This window comes from Camelus dromedarius, chromosome 19 (genome assembly GCF_036321535.1).
Source record: "Camelus dromedarius isolate mCamDro1 chromosome 19, mCamDro1.pat, whole genome shotgun sequence".
Taxonomy (NCBI): Eukaryota; Metazoa; Chordata; class Mammalia; order Artiodactyla; family Camelidae; genus Camelus; species Camelus dromedarius.
In genome coordinates this window covers 20,892,585-20,915,667 of record NC_087454.1, presented here as the reverse complement: position 1 = coordinate 20,915,667, position 23,083 = coordinate 20,892,585, and the positions used below count along the sequence as shown (strand labels likewise).

At 38.2% G+C, this 23,083-nt stretch overlaps 1 protein-coding gene across 1 annotated transcript; it reads left to right on the top strand.

The window, feature by feature from the left end:
* Positions 1-3,885: 3,885 nt before the first annotated feature.
* Positions 3,886-13,869, top strand: LOC105101413 (HLA class II histocompatibility antigen, DRB1 beta chain-like). The gene is made up of 6 exons (XM_064476361.1): positions 3,886-4,069; positions 8,874-9,155; positions 11,356-11,637; positions 12,370-12,480; positions 12,861-12,884; positions 13,194-13,869. The coding sequence occupies exons 1-6, from the start codon at positions 3,886-3,888 to the stop codon at positions 13,205-13,207; spliced, it is 897 nt and encodes a 298-aa protein (XP_064332431.1). The 3' UTR covers positions 13,208-13,869.
* The last annotated feature ends 9,214 nt before the right edge of the window (positions 13,870-23,083 follow it).

Here is a 23,083-nt window from a genome sequence, read left to right as displayed (position 1 = left end):
AACATGTGGCCTAAATATGGATACTAGCAATAATTAGAGAGGGTCATATGCTTCAGTGCTCTTAAAATCGCTCTGCAGTACTGAAGGACTGGTTTGTTTGACAGGCGCACCATGTAGGAAGAGATGTCAGTACAAAGCGAGTAGCTCCTTCTCTCATTGAGGGAGAATAATTACTAGTAAGGTTACTTTTTGAGAGTAGACACTTGTTTATTTATAAGAATGGACTATTCACAACATAACTTGAAATGTTTTATTACATACTTTGAATAAAACAGACAACATTCCAAACTCACACCTGGAATCACTGGGCAGTTGCTGGTGGAAAATCTAAGTGGAATTTAAAAAAATAATCTGGCCAGTGTTTGTACTGAATAAAGAGGTGGATGCTTTGCCACAGCACAGTTAACACAAGATCTAGAGCAAAGAGAAATAAAACTAAAACTCTTTCTACATACAATTTTAATGCACAGGCCTATGAGAATTCTAGCTGTCTCTCTGTGACTACTCGATCGCAAATATTCTGGTTCTAAACAATAGTGCTGTGTTAAAGAATCATAAAGCACAGGTAAACTGAGTCATAGGATGACACTGAGAAGTTGAAGAAGCCCTGTCAAGTGACTTAGATAGCACCATGGTGTAAATACTGGCTCCACCCAAAGTTCCCAATAGGGGACATTGCTGACCTCTTACTGGATAGGGTCTTACCAAGCCTGCCGAGGGCTAATATGGCCTGTGAACAGCACAGTCTTCTGTGGAGGACACATGCTTTCATGGTAAGAAGAAATTGGACTTGTTTGTCTGACAACATTATTAATATTATTTTCCTTAGGTAAAGGGACCACTGACTTGTTTCTCTCTTTGGGTTCCAGAGTAGTGGTGGTAGCTTCTGAAACTACAGAGAATACTCTGAGACTACTTGGACAAGAGACAGACATTCTTTGCTAACTGTGGCTTGCTGACAACTAAGAGCTCGTTTTCCCCAGATGTATTGCAACCTTTCAGACTTACTACAATTGAGTCCCATTCTGTGACACCTGGTATAGGACTCAAGACATTCTGTACTGCTACAAATTTCAACCTTCCTGTTGTTCAGCAAAAGTCTGTGCTTCCAATGTCACTTGGTTTTTCCTAAGAGTGTTGTGATTTATTTTCCATAAAAACAAACTTATGGTGTCATGCATCCAGAGCAGAGACTAGAACTTCTGTACCAATACCAGTTTTCCTGAAACCAATTTAACTGCCTTTTAAAGAAATAAGCCTTTATTTGACACTTCTCAAACACAATAGAAGGTGAGCAGGATTCTTGCTTTCAGTGAAGAAGCTCAGCCTTGAGATCATCTGTAGGACTGATGGTTTGATAATTGTTGCTGCATTGTTTTACATAAATTGTCCTTATGTTGAATTAATGTAGCAGAAGAGTGTGATATAATATTTTTAAAAGCACATTTTTGATATTCATAAATATATACAATATACAGAATTTAGGTCACAGTCAGTTAATTCTTTTTAAAAAGCAATTTGTATGACTTGTAAATTGTATGTCGTATTTACGTGAACAAGTTTTGATAGTGTCCTTTTAAACTATATTTCAGCATGTCCTTGATACAGAATTACTTTTTTTGCCATGCTTTTTTACCCTATAATCTATATGAAACTTAGCTTGACTTTTGCAGATTATCACATCACAATTAGTTAATTCTAAATAAATTATGATTTTGTCATTGTCAAATTAAACATAATATTCTCCTGATTGCAAATGAGCAACTTCCAATGGTACTAAAATTATCATTGGCGTTTAGGGATAGAGATTCTTCTCAACTACAGAAACAATAGTGACTTTTACTCAACCTCTCCAAGAAATGTTGGACTTTCCACATTAATAGAAATGTATTTTTTCCAAAGTAAGTGAGATACTATTTCTATTCTATTCCAAAATATTCCAACTTGCACTGAATTATGTTGAGAAATCTGAAATAATGATTGAGAACAGTAGAGTAGATTTAGAAACATGGAGGCCACTGTTATCTTCAGTAAGAAGGAGACTGGCGGGGACCTATGTATGTCATTACATAAGATCAGTGCAGATTTTGTCATTTCCAGAGGAGTAACGATGCTGATGAAAGGAGTCTTCTGAAGGAATAGAGTTGCTACAAAATAGCTGTTTCCATTTGTATTAAATTCTGTCATTCATTAAAGGAGTAGTGCTATTGATATGCATTTCAATGAATTAAAGTGATAAAAACAGTTTCAATATAAGCGACACTCTTCTCTTCAGAAATGGAATAAATGGAATATGAGGTGGTGTGATGTAATGGCTGAGCTTGTAGGGTTTGGAGACAAATATAACTTGGCTCAACCTGGAGTGTACCATTTATCAGACTTGCACCCTTGTAAAAGTTGTTTATCCTCCACCCATCATTTTGTTATCTCCAACTGTAGCAATGAAAAAGGTAGTTAAATCATTAAAATGATGTGATAATTATATTTTTAAATGATGTGTAAAAAGCCCTGTAAAATTAATTCGTAGTAAAAAGTTAAATGTTTAAAAATTAATCAATAAATTTTAGTTATTTTTATTATGGCATGGTGAGTTCTGGCACTAGAATTATTAAGGTATATAAAGAATGACTACTTATCAGAACTGGGGAGGAATGTGAATTAATGCAAAAATTTAGAATAATTGTTGACCTTTAAGGTCCACTTTAAATTTGAGATATTACGCTGACATTAAATTAATCTGTAATAATTACCTAGACATAGAATTACATATTTTAAATCATATGATTATATCAAGGGATGTAACTCATAGTTTTTCCATAGTGTTCTATTTCCTGAACATTCTATAATACATTCATTAGCAAAATTTTCTTAGTCTTTTCTAAGGATAAAACAAAAGAAGATGAATAATAAGGAGTCACATCCCCAATGAAATGTGAAAATTGAAATTGGAACCAGGAGTAAGGGATTGAACACTTTTTCATATAAAATATTAATTATTCTAAAGCAGAGTTGTGCCACAGGCTGATTTTGATCCTTTATTGACCACCCAGCCCCTGCATACTTTGGACAGTAGTCCTTCACACATTGTTAGGTTACGTGCTCTACAAAGGTACCCTCAAGGCCCTCCATCCTACACAGATCACCTTCAGTAAGCCCCTTTGTCTATGTGTTTTCTGGAGGTTCCAGTAAATTCAGTGACAGCATCAGGAACAAACCTGAAAAACCTTTTCACTCAGGTTAATTTGTTGACTAACTGTACATTTCCTTCAGTTTATCAGAGACATCCCGACCTGTCAGGAGATTACAGACTTAACTCTCCAATGAACAGCTGTAATTCTGTCACGTCATCAGTTGCCAGAGAATGCTGTTTCTTGAGGTGTCCACAGAATCACAATATTGAAATATCTGAAAGATTGAAGTGCCTTATTTTCAACTGTGAGAGGTTAAGTAATTTTCCCTAAACTACAGCACTAAGTTATGGTGCAAATAGGACCAGATTAAAGATCTTGTAACTTGCAATTATTTTCTTTCCACTCCTTTATCTACTGACACACACACTTGTCAGACCAGCTCTGTCTCAAAGTGAGAGTAAAGCATGCTCATAAAAGAGTCAAACTTCTGTACACATCACTGACCAGCACAGAGCTGGCTCACAATAGGGGCCCAATTAAAATATTTCAGATGCAACTGGATCAAATTTTTAAAGTACTCAATTAAAACAATTCTTTTAATGGAGGAAATTCTAAGTTTATGAAGAGGACCTTCATACTGAATCTCTGACCAGCAACTGATGATGCTACTCATCTCTGATGTTGATTGGTTACCTAACACTGAGCTCACCCAATCCAGGAGCAAATACAGAGTTCCTTGGCTGGTATTATTTGGATGTGGATTGGAGGAGGGTCACAGTGCCCATTTGAGTGGGACCTGCCTGCTCCCATCACACGCTATCTTCTCCTGATCTCCAGCATGGTGTGTCTGTATTTCTCTGGAGGCTCCTGGATGGCAGCTCTGACAGTGATACTGATGGTGCTGAGCCCTTCCCTGGTTTGGACCAAGGACACCCAACGTAAGTGCATATTTTGAGCTCTTGTGGGGTGGGGAAAGGAAAGGAGTTAGCTTTGTCACTGTGTCCAGGCCATGTCCCTTAAAAAACCGGACATTTTCTTCAGTGACCAACTATCTTTATTGTAAGGATGCTCAATTCTTTCCACAATAAGGGAGCCTGGGTGCTTGGACTGTTTATGAAAGTTGTGTAAGTTGCCTCCATATATATGAACCATTTATTTTCAACTCTCTTCCAGTAAAACCATTCCAGCTTTGCATCCCATTCCTTTGGGGTCTTAAGAAGATTTATAAATGAGAATGTCAAAATGTCAGTTTCCTTTATTATGTTGAATCATGCCAAAAAAGGGGAAGTTTAGCCAAAAATTTTCTGGGGAATCAAGAGGACTTAGAAAGATCTCTCCTAGAAAATCCTGTTATTTCATCAATAAGATTTATTTTGTTGGTGTCTCTCCCTAATACATGAGAATGTATCAAAGAGTCTCTCCCCATTAAATCTTTTCCTTTCTCCTGAACCCCAATGTTTATAAGGGTTACATCCCTGTACTGGAGGTTCTCTGACAGAAGCTGGGGCTAGTTTTCTCTCTTTCTTCTGTGGGAAACACCCTAAAGCTTAAGTAGAGATCCTTAGTATCTGGAATCACCCAGTAGGTAAGGAACACCTAGGGAATGTTCAATGATGCTTAAAGAAGTTACACATTCTCTGAAAACTTGACACAGGTTAATGTTCACTATGAATCTATTTTGAATCTTTCTATACAATGTTTCTCCTACATCTCCCCATTCTCTGGCCTGAGCCCATGAGAAGAGACTCAACTAGTAGAGGATAAACTATATAAAATTCTGCTTTTGTAAGTCAAAAGTAGTCAAATACCAGCAATTTCATATGGCAAACCATAATTTTTGAGCAAGGTACAGAGAGTGTGGTTGTTTCCATCCCATAGGGCTGAAATTCAATAAGCAAGTCAAGGGAGCTCATTGGCCTCCTGGAGTCTGGCCCCAAATTTCATAGGTTCATTCATCATGCCCTCTCTGTTCTTTAATTAGCTCTGTTTGGTTACTTCTTTTTTCAGTTCTTCCCTATTCCTACTCAGTTATGTCATCACCATTGCTGAAAATATCCCAGATTTGCACAGACCTTCAGCACTGTAACAATCCAGATGAGATGAAACTTAATGAAAATTTCCTTTTTTCTTAAAATCACCTTTTTCTAAACTGTGAATGTTTCTTACAACTAGTAGGAGGACAGAGAAGAAGTTTGTCTGAATTTGTCACAGCAAGTAGAAGGGATGTTACGTAGTGTCACCGGAATAAAAGAGTGTGACAGCTGGAGCCCTCTCTGGCTTTCCAAGATTCTCACAAAAATCAATTTTCGAAACTCTGGGTTTATTTGTTCAAACCAAATTTTCTTTTTTGAAAAACTATTATATATTGGGTTCTGTTCTAGGCTCAGAGAATTCTATTTGGATAAGGTAGCAGTCCCCTACTATCATGAAATTAATGACAGGAGACAAAGATAACAACCCAAAAATATTTAACAAAGAAAAACATTTCAGAGAGCAATAAATGCTCTGAAAAAAAAATGTATCAGGGTTATGGACAGAGAGAATTGTATTCACCTGGACTTGAGTTCAAGTGGCTAGTGAAAGTGACATTTAGTTGAAATATAAACATTGGAAAGCCAGGCATGTGAAGGATGTCCCAGAACAGGGAAAGGACACTGTGGGAAAATCTTTGCTGTGTTTAAGGGACAGAAAGGAGGCTAGTAGAGTGACTAAAGCAGAGCAAGCAATTTGGCAGGTGGAATAAGATAAGGTTGAAAAGGAATTCAGGAAACAAATTATATTAGACCCTGATGGGCATGGTGAAAAATCTGAATCTTGTTTTAAAAAATACATGAAGCTACTGAAGGGTTACAAGGAAAGTCACTTTTGTACTTATCAGAGAAAAAATAATAATTCTAGTTACCATGTGGAGACTGGATAGAAGGATTCATCAGTGGTCAGGGGCACCACTCAGGATCATATTAAAATTCTCCAGGGAAGACATACTTGTGGCCTTATTTAGTGTTTAGTGACAGAGACAGTAGTAGTGATAAAGTGAGGAGATTTGGGATAGTGTTGAGTAACTTGTTAATGAGGGGAAGAGGGAGCAAATCAACTTTATCCCTCAGGACTTTGTCTTGAATAACTGAAATAAACTTGATGGTGCTGTTTACTGGGATAGGAAAAGTTGTGGAAGAAAATAATTTGAAGTGGCTGGTTAGAAATAATGATTTGTTTACATTAAGTGGAAATAATTTATTAACATGTATGTGAAGCTGTCAAGAGGCCAGTTGAATATATAAGACTGGAATTCAGGGGGAGGTGAGGGCTGGAGGTATGTATGTCTGGGTCATTGACACATGTACTGGATTAGAATCCAGGAAAGTAGAAGAGATTTCATAAGGAGAGAGAGATTGTGTAGATGACAAAAAGAGGGCAAAGGTCTTAGTCAGAGGACCAAGAGTCAATGAGTCAGTAAAGGGGACCAGAAAAGGGTACCAGGGATGTTGAGAAAAGCCAGGAGAATGTGATGCATGGAAGTGAAGGAAAGTAGATTTTTCAAGGAGGGAGGGAGTGACCAGTTGTGATGAGCACCACTAAGAAGTGGGTGAAGTGAGAACGTGATAGAGAAGTGAGCACTGGGTTTGGTGGATCGACATTTACAGTAAGTGGTACACACAAGACAGGAACTGGATTGGACCAATTGAAGAGAGAAGGGAGCAGCGTGAGGAATGGATTACAGATGCCACACTGAGTAGATGAAATCAGGGGAAGACTGTGCCCTAGAATCAGAAATTCAGCTGGACCTAAAGTGTAAGAATAAAGGAGACTGAAGAGAAGCTGGAGGACTCGAGAACCAGATGTGTTCATTCATCAGCAAGGACGCACTAGAGTGTCCTTGTTTGCCGAGGTGACTGGCTATGCAAAAAAAAAAAAAAAAAATCATTTGTGCAGTCAATGATTATTAGTGACCTAGAATACACCAGTTATTCCCTGAGCTGATGAGGATGGAGTGATGAACAGAACAAACTGGTCTCTATCAGCATGGGTCATCAAATCCTTTTGTAGTAACTATGAATTTCAGTATATAATATCCATTTCTAAGGAAGATAAAAAGAAGTCTTAAATGTATTCCTTCCTCTCCAATTTTATTAGCAAGTTGGGGAAGAGTTGTCCAATAAACTACAGGATCCAGTTAAATTTAAATTTCAGCTCAACAACAACAATTGATCTGAAATCCAAATTTATCTGGGAATCCAATGTTTTTATTTACTAAATCTGACAACCTGAATTTGGGTACATGAGCTGGAGTAACGGTGCTAACTATACAAGCTACAGTGAAAAATAACTTCATGAATTTTTATTTTTTAATGTTGTCATGTCAAGAAGCTATTAGAGAATTTCTGAATAATAAGGTAGACCTGGTCTGATCCAGAGTGCCCTCCTCTCTGCCATCATTTCTAAGTGAATGTCTCTACTCAAAGTCTGGGGACCTGCTCATTTTTTGTAAATTGACTTTATGAGAATGCCATCTTTTTCTTACTTTTTCTCCTTCTGAGGGGACTTGACTACAGAAATGAGAGTTCTACATTTGACCAAGGCTTGTAGTTTGATGCCTGCTGGCATTATTGGGTGTAGGAGCAAAGTTAAAAAATGAATTAGTTGGAGCTTTGAATGGGAATAAAATGTCCATTGCTGTAGTTCACTACTATGGATAAGTAGTGGACCAGTGGCAGAGAAATTAAGAAAGAAAAGAATGTGTGGATAACTTATATGTTTTTGTAATTGGTTGGTGAGTTAAAGAAATAAATAAGCCTTGGTCCTGAACAAATTTATTTTGCTGGAAAAAATTTTTTTTTAAACAAACCTGGTCTTCTGAGCTTTCTTTATTTGGAAATGCAGAAAAGGAATTGTGTCCCTATTGGGTTTATGGTTTTAATCTCCTTAAAACTCTTTCATAGTTCTCATTATATTTAGTATAAAGTCAAAATCCTAACATCATCTCTAAGGCTTTTCAGTACCAGGCTCCATGTGATGTCTCCAGTCTACTCTTTTACCCTCCTCCCTCCCACTCTCTGTGCTTCACGGAAATGTTTTCTCTGGTTTCTTGAGTAAGTTCATCAACTCTTTTAAGCGTTTGTATGGTATTATGTTTACCTGAAATGTGCCTCTCTTTTACCCCAAACATATACACCCACCCCTTTATTCCCCTCAGCTCATTTTAATTTCCCTAAATTTCAAACTCTAAAAGTAGAAGGGAGATACCTGTTTTTTCCTTCTTTGGTCTCCCAGTGGGTAAGATGGGCCTGGCCAGGTCAGCCCTGCCCAAGCTTTCAGGCAATGAGGTGGACATGTTTAAGGAACAGCTACTGAGCTGGGGTGGGGGGAGGGAAGACGAGAGAAGGGTGTCTTTCCAGTGGAGATTTCTAGGAGGAGGTGATGGGGCAGATCCTTGTCCGGCTTTGGTTGAAGGGTTCCAGCCAAGCGCAGGAGCAGGGAGTGGAAGCGCGGAGCCAGAGGCTCTGGACAAGGGAGATTTCCTCTGCCCCTCGTCCGGCCTTCCTCACCCCTCCAGTCTCCGTCTGCAGCGGGCAGAGAAAGAAAAGCCCGTGAGGTGCTAGTAGTTGGGGTGCTTGTGGAGCCCCTCAGGGGGTCCTAGTGTCCCGCCCCCACTCCCACCGCCGGAGCTTCCGGCACTGGTGGCCGCGGCCTTCAGTCTTCCCCCGAGCCGCCCAGGTGACTGACTCTTTCCTGTCCACACAGCACGTTTCATGGTGCAGGTTAAACATGAGTGTCATTTCTCCAACGGGACGGAGCGGGTGCAGTTCCTGGACAGATACTTCTATAACCTAGAAGAGTACGTGCGCTTCGACAGCGACTGGGGGGAGCAGGGCGGGGAGTACCGGCCGGTGACCGAGCTGGGGCGGCCGGACGCCGAGTACTGGAACAGCCAGAAGGACGTCCTGGAGCGGAAGCGGGCCGAGCTGGACACGGTGTGCAGACACAACTACGGGGTTGTTGAGAGCTTCACGGTGCAGCGGCGAGGTGAGCGCGGCGGGGGGCGGCCAGGGGAGGGGACGGGGTGTGTGTGGGTGTGTGTGAGAGAGGGAGAGAGAGGGAGAGAGAGGGAGAGGGAGAGAGAGAGAACTGACAGCGCTAGGTGAGCGTAGGATGTGAGTGAGTACAAGTTGAGGGGGTCCTGTGAGAGTGCTGCAGGGGAGACACTGAGATTTTGTCCATGTGAGTGTGAGACGGGAGAGTGTGTGTGGTGGGGGTTGGGGGCCGGGGTCTGAGAGGACCGTGAGGGAGGGGGCTGTGGTGGGGGGAGGGGCGGGAGGGAGGCTCCTGGCCTCCTCCGCGCGCAGTTGGGGGAGGGGAGGAGGAGGAAACCCTGACGGGGAGGGTGGTTAGAGATGCAGGGGCTTCCTGGTGTCTGTGATTGGGGGAAGGTTTAGGGGAGGGGAGGGGAGGAATGTAAAAGAATTGGGAGACTGTGAGGACAAGAGTCACAAACTGCTCTTGGCACATACCCCTTTCCTCCTGAAACCCCTGAGACTAGTGTGCCTGTGTCTGTATCCACAATTAATTGAAAACGAAAGCATCAGACTGATTTTTGAGAGGTGGGGAAGGGGAACCTCTGAGGCACTTCTGATCTAAGGCTTCTTTTAGATCTAAATTTATTGCTACTTTTTCCTTAGCGTATATATTTTACATAATTAATGATTTTGAAATCAACTTTTTGAATTATGATTTTGTTACTTAATATGCTGGTGTTACCATTTTTATAATGCTAATAGTATTTGAGCGGTTACATATGATTCTTTTTTATACTTATAACAATTAACCTCATATTCCCCTTTGTTAGACCTATTTGTCTAACAAATGTCAAGTACTCAGCTGGAAATTTACATTTTAAAATTTCTAATTCTTTAATTTCTAAGATTCTTGAAGTTTTTCACATAGTTATTGGCTAGTTGTTGTTACTGTTCTCAGAACTGTCTATTGCCTGTTACCTGTGGGGTCCTGGGGTTTTTCTCAGTGAATGTATGAGTTCTCTGTACAGTAAAATGAATACTGTTGATATTTGATTCAGCAGTTCTCCAGTTTGTGGTTTCTATTTTGATTCAGTTCATTATTTTCCATTTTAGAAATGTAAACATTTCTATTTTATGAAATGTACTGCAGAATTGTTAGGAATAATTTCCATTAATCTTAATTCTATCATTTCATGATATTGTAAGTGTTTTTTGGTTTTTTTTTCCAAGTTACTTCTTTTTAAAAAATGTATTTATTCAGGCTGGTAGTGTCAAGGATTATCTCAGACAGTAAGCACACACATATTAATATTCTGCCTTGAACTCAAATGTTAGCTTAAGAAGAGATAACTGTAAAATGATACTGATTCCAATAGTAGATACACTTGTTTTCAAAGGAGACAGATTGATCAGTGGAGTCTAATTATAAGAATTTAAAAAAATGATTTCCTTCCTCATTTCCCTCTCCTTCAAGACTCAAACTTTTCTTGAGATTCAACTCATAGGGTTAGGAAAATCACCTGTGGTCTTTTCTTATTCCCAGAGTAGAACCATTTCTGAGGTGTGAGTGCATGGAGACAGCTTTCTCATGTTTCATACACCTACCCACTGCTATTCCCCAATTTGTACACACAGCTTTGAGTCTGTTTTTTCTCCAGTTCAACAAGGATAGTAAGAGCAAACATATATTGAGACCTAAATTCCTCTCAGTGTTTTATATGCTTTAGGTGCTTTAATTCTCACTTAGCCGTAAGAGGTAAGTTAGTATACTTATCCCCTTTATAGGTGAGAAAGCTGAGGCACAGAGAAATGTGAATATACTCCCAGAATTAATCAGTAAGAGGCAGTGTTTAATTTGGGCCCAGGCAGTTTGGCTTCAGAAATCATACTTTTAATTAATATACTATGTACTTTGCAAAGGTTTGTAAGCACTTCAGTTCAGCAATGAATAACTGTTTCAAGTTATTGGCGGGGGGGAGGGTGGGAAACTACACACAAAATTTCCCAATATCTCTCAAATCTAATGGGCCCATGTTCTAAGGCTTAAATTAAAGGCTCATGTCACTAACTTCTATTGGGCTACATGGCCAGCTTTGAGGGAGGCCTGCCTGGGACTGTAGTCTGGAACAGGGGACTAGATACAGAAAGTCAGTCAACCAAGGAGAATTAACTGTCTTCCTCACTCATTCCCTCCACCTTGTCTCTCCTAGTGGAGCCCACGGTGACCGTGTATCCTGCGAAGCCCCAGCCCCTGCAGCACCACAACCTCCTGGTCTGCTCTGTGACGGGCTTCTATCCAGGCCACATTGAAGTCAGGTGGTTCCGGAATGGCCAGGAAGAGGAGGCTGGGGTGGTCTCCACAGGCCTGATCCCTAGTGGAGACTGGACCTTCCAGACCATGGTGATGCTTGAAACGGTTCCTCAGAGTGGGGAGGTCTACACCTGCCGAGTGGAGCACCCAAGCTGGACGCGCCCTGTCACAGTGGAATGGAGTGAGAAGCTTTGTGACCTCATGCGTTCCTCTCCCCCCGCAAGGAGGGACTTGCCTCCCCCTGAGTGTCAGGTTCCTCCTCTCCCCGCACCATGTGCTCATTTGCTCCACGTTCTCCTCTCCTTCAGCACAGGTTCCTGGGGGAGCCCTGTGATAGCCTGTGACAGAAATCCTCTGATAGTTTACAGATGTCCCCTGATAGGTTCTACAAATACCTATGCCCCCTGGGGAGGCAATTCTACCTGGCAAACAGAGAAGAGATGTCCCTATTTTGAGCCTTCCCGTGATATTTTGGGTCATAGTCTTGCCTTCCACCTAAGGCTGGACTTGTGCTTCTGACACTGTTGCTCTGAGTTCATCGTGATCTGAGAAGGGACACATCCTCTCCAATGTAGGGACCTTCCTGACATGAGCTGTCCAGTCTCAGCTCTGCCTTTTATTAGCTCTGTCATCCTAGACCAACTACTTAACATCATTCTATCCCAGGCTCCTCATTCATCAGATGTTGAAGTCGTGTGGCCTTATGTCAGGGCTGCAATATTTAAGTGAATTCAATGCCAGAACTGTGTAGCTACTCAGTGTAATTTTTAAATCTCTCATCCAGAAATGGTCAATCATTCTATTTTTTCAAGTACAGACTTCTTACCCCAATCTCAAAGCTCTTGATCACAGATTATCAATTAGGAAAGCTGGATTTGGGATAAAAATCACTAAAACTAACTTCTTTCCTCAGGGGCACAGTCTGAATCTGCTCAGAGCAAGATGCTGAGTGGAATCGGGGGCTTCGTTCTGGGTCTGCTCTTCCTTGGGGTGGGGCTGTTCATCTACTTCAGGAACCAAAAAGGTAAGGAACCTGTTGGCAGCTGAAATTCCCTGTAGAGTGTTTAGAGGGAAAAAAAAATATGGTTTTGCTCAGTTAGTTCTCTGTATATCAATGGTTCCATCTAAAGCCTTTATTTCCCCAATTGACCTCAATTTCCTGGAGATCCTGGGGCAAATGCAAGAAGAGACACAAGGCTAATGAAATGACACTGGATTTGTGTGACAGAAACTTCATGGGTCACATGCTCTCAGTGTTTGCCCTCATGTCTACCCTGGCACCATCATGTGATGTGGATGTGGTGTTAGAGAAATCTCAGGTGGGGGCCTGGGGCTGGGGACATTGTGTTTAGGGAGAATTTATTTCGCTATATTTAAGTATATATCTTTACTTCTCTTTCCCAGGACACTCTGGACTTCAGCCTACAGGTATGCTCTTTAATTCTCTTTTTGAGTCATAGTCAGTTTCCCTAGCACAGATTGTAGGGGTTACGAGACAGGAGACAGAAATAATGTGAAAGACTTTGATGTGACCTCTGATCAAGCAGTTTACATTAAAATTTCTTCTTACCACTAAGCAAAAGGCCTGTGCTCTAAAGTAGCCTTGGCTCAGGAGACTTAAGAATTTTTTCCCCCTTCTCATTGCAGTGTTTAAACATGAGTCCCTGAGAAAGGAGGGAAAAAAGTGTTACTTGTAGAGTTATGTCTGGAAGCAACACTGTACTCTGTCTTCTGCAGGACTCCTGAGCTGAAGTAAAGATGGTGACACTTAAGGAAGAACCTTCTGTCCCAGCTTCTTTGCAGCATGAAAAAATTTTCTGATTAGCTCTTATTCTTCCTCAAAGAGAGTGTTTTCTCAGGATCTGCTTTGCTCCTGGTTCGTGACCCTGCAGAAAATGTCCTCCCTGATGGCTTCCTCAGCCTGCCCTTGACCTGGGAACCCCCAATATTGATTGCAATACCTTATCTTCATTCTTTCCTGATCCTCTTTAAAGGTTTTCAACCTTTACTGCCTCTTGTGCATCTGATCTCATTCTGCCCACGTTACCTATAAAGTTTTTCTCAAATAAATATGGAGTGAAAATCATCTGCTTCATACAGCTTCAAGGAAAGAAGTAGGAAGAAAAAGGGACAAATTGCATCACAGAACTGAAACTGGAAAGTTTCCTTCCTTCCTTCCCTGCTTTTCTCTTGGGCTTTCTGCATCCTGTCATAGGCGTATTTTCCCGAGCAAGGAGAAAGCCGTAATGAACCCATATCATGATGGTCTTTTACATCTTTGCATTTCAAAGACACGTTCCTTTACACAATGGGGTACAGAAATAAGACAACAAATATAAGAAATATGGATACCTTGTGAGGATGTGATGCTTTCAATACTTTTATTTTGAGAAATAAAGAGCAAATCATGCTATTTTTTGTTTCACCTTTTTTTTTTCTAAAGGAATGTCTAAATCTGGGGATTTCTTAAACTATTCTTTTATTACGCTATAACACTTCAATCATTTTTCTCTCAGATAAATGTCAGTGACATGCTGACTCTTTGCCTTAGCATGCATTCTCCTGCATAAATAGGTCTCAGAAGGCCATCAGGACAAAGCTACAAGTCTAGTCCATAAGATGCATTTCAGAGATCCTCCAGTTTCTGTCACAAGCTTACTCTCTGTCAACAGGAAAATTTGTATGTGTCTTACCTTAGCAGAAATAAGAAACAATGCTGGGAAACAAAGGAAATTATACAAATACAGTGATGTACATCCAAACAATGAAGTACTCTGCGGCTGGGGAAGAAAATATCCTGCTTGGAATAATCTCCCAATGCACTTTCAGTAGGTGCGGGAGAGTGTGTACAGTACACAACATTGTTTAATAAAGTAGAGGAGGAGAATAGGAACATACAGCTACCCCCTACATTCAGTCTCTCTGTTGTTTACGTATATTTGTAAATAGAAACAATAGAAGATTTTTTTTTAATTGTTGCCTTTAGGGCAAAATGTGGGAATCGGTTCAAGGGGATAGAGATTAAAGCTGGACTTCTCTGAATATATCTTATTTATCAGTTTTAACTTGAGGTGCATTTATATATTTTTATGTAATCTAAAAATTAAATCAAAAGTTTAAAAGATAATACACAAAAACTAAAAACAAACTAATGAGTGAGACAAACTTGACAAAAACTGTATGATAGGAAATAAGCTAGAAAAGTAAATCAAACTTTTTTTTTAAGCTTGCATAAAACATTACAGAAGTATAATTCTAAATCAGTATATAATTCTAAATGCCATAGACTTCAATAATATAGAGGAGTTGCATTGGTTCAGAGAGAGGTAACTAGTTGGTTAAGAAGATGGTTCTGCTATTGTATTCCATCTGGAGAGTCAGCTTGAATTGTAAATCAAATCTAAAGAGTAGTTCAGAAGTTTATTTTAAAATAGTAGTAATTTGAATACAATTTCTTCAGTGTCTGAAACAACCATTATTTAATTCCAAGCAAACTCAAAGATTATTTTATGCATATGTTAATTGTGTATTATTTGCGGAAGCAGGTTATCATCCTGTAGGAGTTTGATAAGCTGATAGTCCTGTCTACAGTATACATACTTCGGACAAATTCTGTTTGATCCCAGGATTGCAGCCTTACTCTCATGTGGTTTGCAGCCTTACTCTCTTTGAGACCTGTGATGTGAGATTATAAGGTAGATTTAAAGTGAATGGCATGAATATTTAAGTGAATTTGAATATTTGAATATTCTACTAGTAGCAGAAAATCCAATTTAATTGCCTTTTTTTTCTTTTAACTTATTATCTTATACAGAACCACGTTAAGGAACCTCCAGACTGGGTTAACTTATCAGGCAGTGTCATCACCGATGATCCTAATGGCAGAGAAAGAGAACTGTTTCTTTTCAAGTGCTTTAATAAGGAGCAACTAAACTTTTCCCAGAGTGTTTTCAGTAGCTCACTTCCCCACACATTAGGCAGACTGTGAGATTACAATGGTATCTCAACAAACCTTTGTTCACCCTGCTTCCCCTGAGGCACATGGAAAGAAAGGGAGCAAAATCATCTTTTTTAGAGCAAAAGAAATGATATATTGGGAAGGAGAGGGTGATTTTAGGGAAGGGAAACTATAGTATCTGGTACTATGAGACTTTTTTTTTTTGTAATTTCCTCAGGGAGGATGATAGATTCTTGATGGGCAACATTAATCCAAGGTGGGTTTTTTATTTTTTGCATTAAGTATTAAATGCTAACCATAGCCTCCCCCTCCCTCCCCTCAAAGAACAAGGAAGCAGGAGAATTATTTGTTTGTTTCTAGAACTTAGTACACTGACTCATAATTTTATGACAAAAAATATATTATCCAGGGAAATATTTGAAAAAAGATACATAATGAGGAATGACTAGCTTTACAAAATAGTGAAATCTATTATACATCTATTTTAATGAGCACTTTTTTGTGTGCATGGATTATCAGTTATGCACAGCAGTGAAACAGAGTCCAAAATTAGATTCCTAAAAGATTGTTTAGTTTAACACAGAGTTTCAAGTTGTTAATAAGATTTTCCCCAAATTCATTTCTTTCAACAAAATGGATTTCTGATGAATAAAAATGGAAATATAAAAACAGTATAAAATTAGTTAATTAGGGGTTAATAAGATTTCCATTACTACCATCATCATTGTTGTAATTACGTTGGAAGATAAAAAGCATTCTAACCCTGATGCATTGCTGACGGGAGTGTATCATATTACAACTACTCTGCAAAACAGGCTGTTTCTTAAAAAGTTAAACATACATTTACCATATGATCCAGCAAATTTTTTTCCTTGAAATCTACCCAAGAGAAATGAAAGTATATGGCCTCCCAAATACATAGTGCAAATATTTGTAGCAGTATAGTCATAATAATAAAAATTGAAAACAATCCAAATATCTATCAGTCAAAGAATGGATAAACAAAATGTGCCCTGTCTATACAATGGAATACTATTGAGCAAGAAAAAAGAACACTTGAAACACATTTAAAAGAAAGATGAACCATGCTACCAAAATATAATTAGTATTATATAGTGAAAGAGGCCAGGCACAAAAGCCTACATGTCATATGGTTCCATTTACATGAAATATCTAGAAAAGACAATTTTGTAGACAGAAAGCAGATCAGTGGTGTCCAGAGCTTGGGATGGGGCTGGGAATTTTTTGAGGTGATGAAAATATTCTAAAACTAGATTACACTGATATTTATACACATCAATAAGTTACTGAAATTATTGAATTTTACATGTATGAAGAGAGAATTTTGTGCTATGTAAATTATATCTCAATAAACCTGTTAAAACAATATTTTAAAAACAAATTTCTCCAAGCAAGACAAAATCTAGAAGATATGAAGTAAAAAATATATTTGAATAAAAATTTATAGTTTTACATGAAGAAAATAACAAAATTAAAAGAAATATCTAGAGCTCAGGAAAAATAATTACAACACATGGCAGACACTGGGTCTTCTCATATAAAATTTCTAACAAGTCAGTAAATAAATGTACAAAAATCCCATAGAAAACTAGATGGAGGATATAGACTATTAACAGAAGAGAATATTCCAATAGTCTGTAAATATGAAATATTTATTTAAACTCACCAGTAATAAGAAAAATGCAAATTCAAACAACAGTGTGATGAGATATTTCTTCCCTCTCACTGGCAAATACAATAGCTTATTTTATAAATCATGGATTTAGAAGATTCACTAGAATTGTGACCGGGTGGCATCTTGGTGGTATCTTTTATGATTAGAAATGCAAATACTATTTGATTAACAACAAAAATACGTGTTTACATTTATATCTTAAAAACCATTCTACATGAGCCCCAGGAGACATTAATTGAATTTTTGTTGCACCAGGGTTTGGAATAATAAAAACACTTTCAAATTCTAAAAGGAAAACTGATAAATTTGTCTTGATTGTAAAGCTCTGTACATCAAAAGACTATAAAATAAGTTAAGTGACAGCATGTTGCAAGCTGCTATTTGGGTGTTGTGTATGGTGATGTGAGCACAGACTGGCACTCCTCTGGGCAGTTTGGATAATCCAGCACTTCCATCCTAGGTGTTGACACTCTGGATAAATTCTCACATACATGCCCCAAATGACATAAAAAGTAGAAAAGAAACATTCTGAAATTTCAGATGGAAAGCAGATAAATTATGGTACAGTCATACAAGGGAATAATATACAGAGTTTTGAATGAATGAACTTTCAATATCAATGTGGCTGGGAAAAAAATATAAAAATCGTAGTGCCAGTTAGGATGATGAAAGTTGTAAGGGCCACCGCTGCCACTGTAAGTACAAGAAAAAATAGTATAAGTTAAACTAAATGGATGAACTGGAAAAAAATCTTATTTTTAAAGACTTCAAGATGCTACAGATACAAAGCAATAGTACAAGGCCAAATGCTGGAGACAGACAAGTTCTGCTTAGATGGGCAGGGATGAGTATCCACTCTCCTCTCCTGTGTCATCTGCTGAGCATCAACATGGGTGGGAGATTGGTCCTATAAGGGAGATTGTGATGGGGCAAGGAGAAACAGCTACATTTAAATAATCCTGTGGGCTTGTGTGGATTGAGATCAATAAAGTTCTCAAATATAATATATGGCTCCTTTCTCCTGCCAGCTGAGTCTCCTCCCAGAACTTTTGCTGAGTTCGTGGTTGAGGGGTGGGAACTTGGGAGGCAGACAGAAGGAAGAAAAACATCTCCATAGTTTCGTGGAAATAAACATCAATGAGGAAATCAGACATGAATAATCCTCCAACCATCTTTTGTAAATTGACATTTATAACTGACATATATAGACTACACCCTATAACTATGGGATATATATCTCCTCAAATTTCACAAAGAAAATACACTAAATAGACCATATGATGTAACCACAAAACAAGGCTCAATAAATTTTACAGGATTAAAATCACACAGAAAATATTCTCTGACAACATTCCTATTAAATAACAAATCAGTAAGATTGAGAATATAGCCAAGTTTTCAGCAGTGGAGTAATACAATTCTAAATAATCCATGGCTTATTGAAAAATAAATCAGATGAGACGATAAATTAGAAAATATTTTAAAGGAATATTAAAATGGATTTTCAAAACTTGTGCTATGAAACCAAAACAGTCCCTATAGGGAAATTTATAGGTTTAAATGCTTATATTATAAAAGAAGAAATATATAAAAATCAGAGATCTGAAAGTATAAGTTAAGAATCCAGAAGAAGTGAATTTAAGTAAAAACATAAAAAAAAATAAGGAAATTAGTACAAATGAAAATAGATGTGTATTAAAGAAAATCAACAGAACCATGGGTTTTCTTCTTTTTTGATAAACCTACAAGATTGATAAGGAAGAAAGAAAGAAACAAATCCAAACTACAAATTGTTAACATCTAGAATAAAAAGGATGCCATTCTTACAGGTCCTGCAGGCATTAATAAGATACAAAGAGGATATTATAAAAGATGTTGTGCCAGTAGATTTGATATTTTAGATAAAACTCATTGAAAGACAGCAAATTTCATGATCTATTTCTGTGTAACAATTCATGCCAAACTTAGTGGCTAAAACTGCAGCCACTTAATGATTTTTCACAGTTCTGGGAGTTGATCGAGCTTATTGGGCGGTTTTCACACAGGGTCTCTCATGTGGCTTCAGTCAGATAGTCGCTGGGGTCCTCTAGAGACTTATCTGGGGCACGAGAAATTCTGTATATGGTTCCAGGGTCTATAATGTGGCCTATGTGGTCCTATCAGCAGTGAAGACAAACTTCTTACCTGATGGCTCAGGACCTCCAAGAGAGGGAAGTAAAAGCTGCAAGACTTCTTTAGACCTAGCCTCAGAACTTGTGTGGCATCCTTTCCACCATATTCTAATGGTCTAAGTGAGAACGGGGTGAGTCCAGATTTAAGGGAAGGGAAAACACAATCTACGTCTCCATGAGATGAAAGGCAAATAATTTGCACCCTTCTTTAATCTGCCCCGCACATTTACCAAAGCTGACTCAGAACTCCTTCTCCCACTTGGGGAGAATAATTACTAGTAAGTTTACTTTTTGAGGGTAGAAACTTATTTGTCTCTAAGGATGGACTATTAGCAAAAGGACTGCTAAAATATTTTTATCATTTAACTTAAACAAACAACATTCTAGGTACACGTGGAATCACTGGGCAGTTGCTAGTGGAAAAACGAAGTGGAATTTTGGAAAATAATCTGGCCAATATTTTTACTGGATAAGGAGGTAGATACTTTGCCACAGTACAGTTAACATCAGATCTAGATCAAAGGGAAAGAAAACGGAAAGTCTCCTACGTACAATATTAACAGATGGGCCCATGTGAATTCTAGTTGATCTTTCTGGACTGCTTAATGGCAAACATTCTGGTTCTAAAAAAAAGTCCTGTATTAAAATATTAAAGGACAGGTAAATCGAGTCAAAGAATGTCATTTGGAAGTTGAAGACCCGTCTACTGACTTAGATAGCACTATGGTGTAAAGACTGGCTCCACCCGAAGTTCCTAACGGAGGACATCGCTGAGCTCTCACTGGAGAGGGTCTTACAGAGCCTGCTAACGTGGCCTGTAAATGGCAGACGTCTGCCCAGAACACATATCTTTCATGGTAAGAAGAAATTGAATCTGTTTATCCATTTCTTACTAATAATAGTTTTTCCTTAGATAAAGGTACCCTTCTCACTAAGTTCCAGATTAGTGGTGGTATCTTTCTGAAACTACAAAAAATATTCTGAGGCTACTTGGACAAGAGACAGATATTCTGTGCTAACTGGCTTGCTGATAACTAAAAGCCCATTTCCTCCAATTTATCGCAACCATTAAGGCTTCCTATAAGTGAGTCCCATTCTGTGACAACTGATAAGTCTCAAGACATTCTGTAATGCTATAAAAATGTAAAAAATATAAAAAATGTAAAAAAGAAATTTCAACCAGCCTCTTGTTCAAAGGAAACAAAACAAATCTGTGTACATCTGATGTCACTTGCTTGTTCCCAAGAATGTTGTGATTTCTTTTCCGTAAAAGCAAACCTATGCTCTCATGCACCAAGAGCAGAGACTAGAACTTCTGTACTGATAACCACTTTCTTCCAGAAACCAATTTAACTGCCTTTTCATCAGGAAATAGCCCTTATTTAGCACTTCTCTTACACAGCGGGAGTTGAGCTGGATTGTGTCTCCTCCTGCTTTCAGTGAAGAAGCTCAGCCTTGAGATCATCTGTAGGATTGATAGTTTGGTGACAGTTGCTACATTGTTTTACTTGAACTATACAACAACAGAATTTAGGTCATAGTCAGTAGCTAATTCTTTTTAAAAATATTTTTATTTATTATTTTGTTATTCAATTACTTTATTAATTAAATATTTTTATTTTTAGAGGAGGTACTGGAGATTGAACCCAGGACCTCATGCATGCTAGGCATGCGCTCTACCACTTGAGCTATACCCCCCCCACAGCTAATTCTTTTTAAAAAAGAAATTTATATGATTTGTAAATGTGTGTCAAATTTATATAGACAATTTTGACAGTATTCTCTTTAACTATATTTCAGTATGTTTTTCATATATGATTAGTTTTTTTACCATTCCTTTTATTCTATTATCTAAGATGAACCCTAGTGTGACTCTTCCAAATTATCACGTCACAACTAGTTAATTGCACAACTTTCAACAGTACTGGATTATTGTAGATTCTCCTCAGATTCAGGGACAATAATGGCTTCAACCCAACCACTCCAAGAAATTTTGAAATTTCCATGTTAATAGAAATGAATTTTTCCAAAGGAAGTGACTCTATTTCTATTCTATTCCAAAATGTTCAGGCTAGCACTATATTATGCTAAGAAATCTAAAATAATAATTGAGAACTAGATTGAATATAGGAATTTGGAGGTCACTGTTATCTTCAATTGAAGGAGACTGGTGAGGAGCAATGAGGATGATTACATAAGATAAATGCAAGTTTTGTCATTTACAGAGGAGAGTAACAATGCGGATGGTGGGAATCCTTTGAAGAAACTAGAATTGCTACATAGTAGCTGTCTCAGTTTACATAAAAAGTTGTCATTCATTAAAAGGAGTGGTCTTATTGATACATATATCCATGAATTAAAGTGATGAGAATAGTTTCAACCTAAGGAACATTGTTTTCTTCAGAAATTGACTGTGACATTGTATGATGCAATGTCTGAGCTTGTGTGGTTTGGAGTCACACATATCTTGGTTCAATCTGGAATGTACCATTATCTAGCCCTGGATCTTCGCAAAGGCTCCACTCATCATCTTATTCTTTCCATTTGTAGGGTTGAAAAGAGTACTAAAATCACTGAGATAATGTGAGAATTAAATTTTTAAAAGCTGTGTAAAAAACTCCTTGTATAATTCTGGGTACAAAGTAAAAAGCACAAAAATTTCTCAATTAATTGTTATCATTTTTTCACTGCAGCGTGATGAGTACCATCCCTGGGAATATTAAGGCACATGAAGAATGAATGCTTATCAGAACTGGGTGGAGTGTGATTTAATGCTGAACTTTGGACAGATAGTTGTCGTCTAAAGTCCATTCTAAACCTGAGATACTACATTTATACTAGCATAATGTGTAATAATTATCTAGAGTAGATTTATATGTTTAAAATTATATGATTATATCAAAGGATGTAATTCATAGTTTTTCCATAGAGTTCTTTTTCCTGAACAGTCTTAACATATTCATTAGCAAAGTCTTCTTTTATCTTTTCTTAGGATAAACAAGAGAGGTTGAATAAGAGGGTATAACCCCAATAAAATGAGGAAATCCTAATGGGAAACAGGAATGAGGAATTGAACATTTTTTTATATGAAATATTACATTCTAAAGCTGAACTACTGTGCCCAAGGCTGACTTTAGCCATCTTTCAGCCCCCTGCCTACTATGATTTGGGCAGTTGGTTTTATTACATTGTTAGGTTAAGTGGTACAAAGGTACCTTCAAGACACTCCATTCCATGTAGATTGCCTCCTATAAGCCCCGTTCTCTCTGTGTTTTCTCCAGGTGCCACTAAATTCAGTGACAGCATCAGGAGACAAACCTGGAAAACATTTGCACTTACATTAAATTATTGACTAACTTTTAATTTCCTTCAGTTGATCAGAGACATTCTTATTTGTCAGGAGGTACAGACTCTACTCTCCACACAACAGCTGCAATTCTGTCACATCATCAGTTACCAGGGATGCTGTTCCTTCAGGAGTCCACAGAATCACAGCATTTTTCAGCATTGAAATACCTGAAAAATCGAAGTGCCTTGTTTTTAACAATACAGGTTATTTTCCCAAATCTACAACACTAAGTTATGGTACAAAAAGGACAGATTAAAGTTCCCCTAAATTGCAATCCATTTCCCTCCCCTCCCTCAGTTCCTCACAGTCACACATACATTGGTGGCTCTCTGTCTTTAAGTAAGAGGAATGAATGTTCCTAAAAGGCTCAAATATGTGGCACATCACTGACCAGCACAGAGCTGGCTCACAGTAGGGGCCCAATTAAAATGTTTGAGATACGGTTGGATCATA

What these genes read in the sequence shown, in the direction of transcription:
- LOC105101413 (XM_064476361.1), top strand. Translation starts at nt 3,886, where the DNA reads ATGTGGATTGGAGGAGGGTCACAGTGCCCATTTGAGTGGGACCTGCCT. An exon ending in TTGGACCAAGGACACCCAAC is followed by an intron (nt 4,070 to 8,873) that starts GTAAGTGCATAT and finishes CTGTCCACACAG; the next exon opens with CACGTTTCATGGTGCAGGTT. An exon ending in CCCTGTCACAGTGGAATGGA is followed by an intron (nt 11,638 to 12,369) that starts GTGAGAAGCTTT and finishes TTCTTTCCTCAG; the next exon opens with GGGCACAGTCTGAATCTGCT.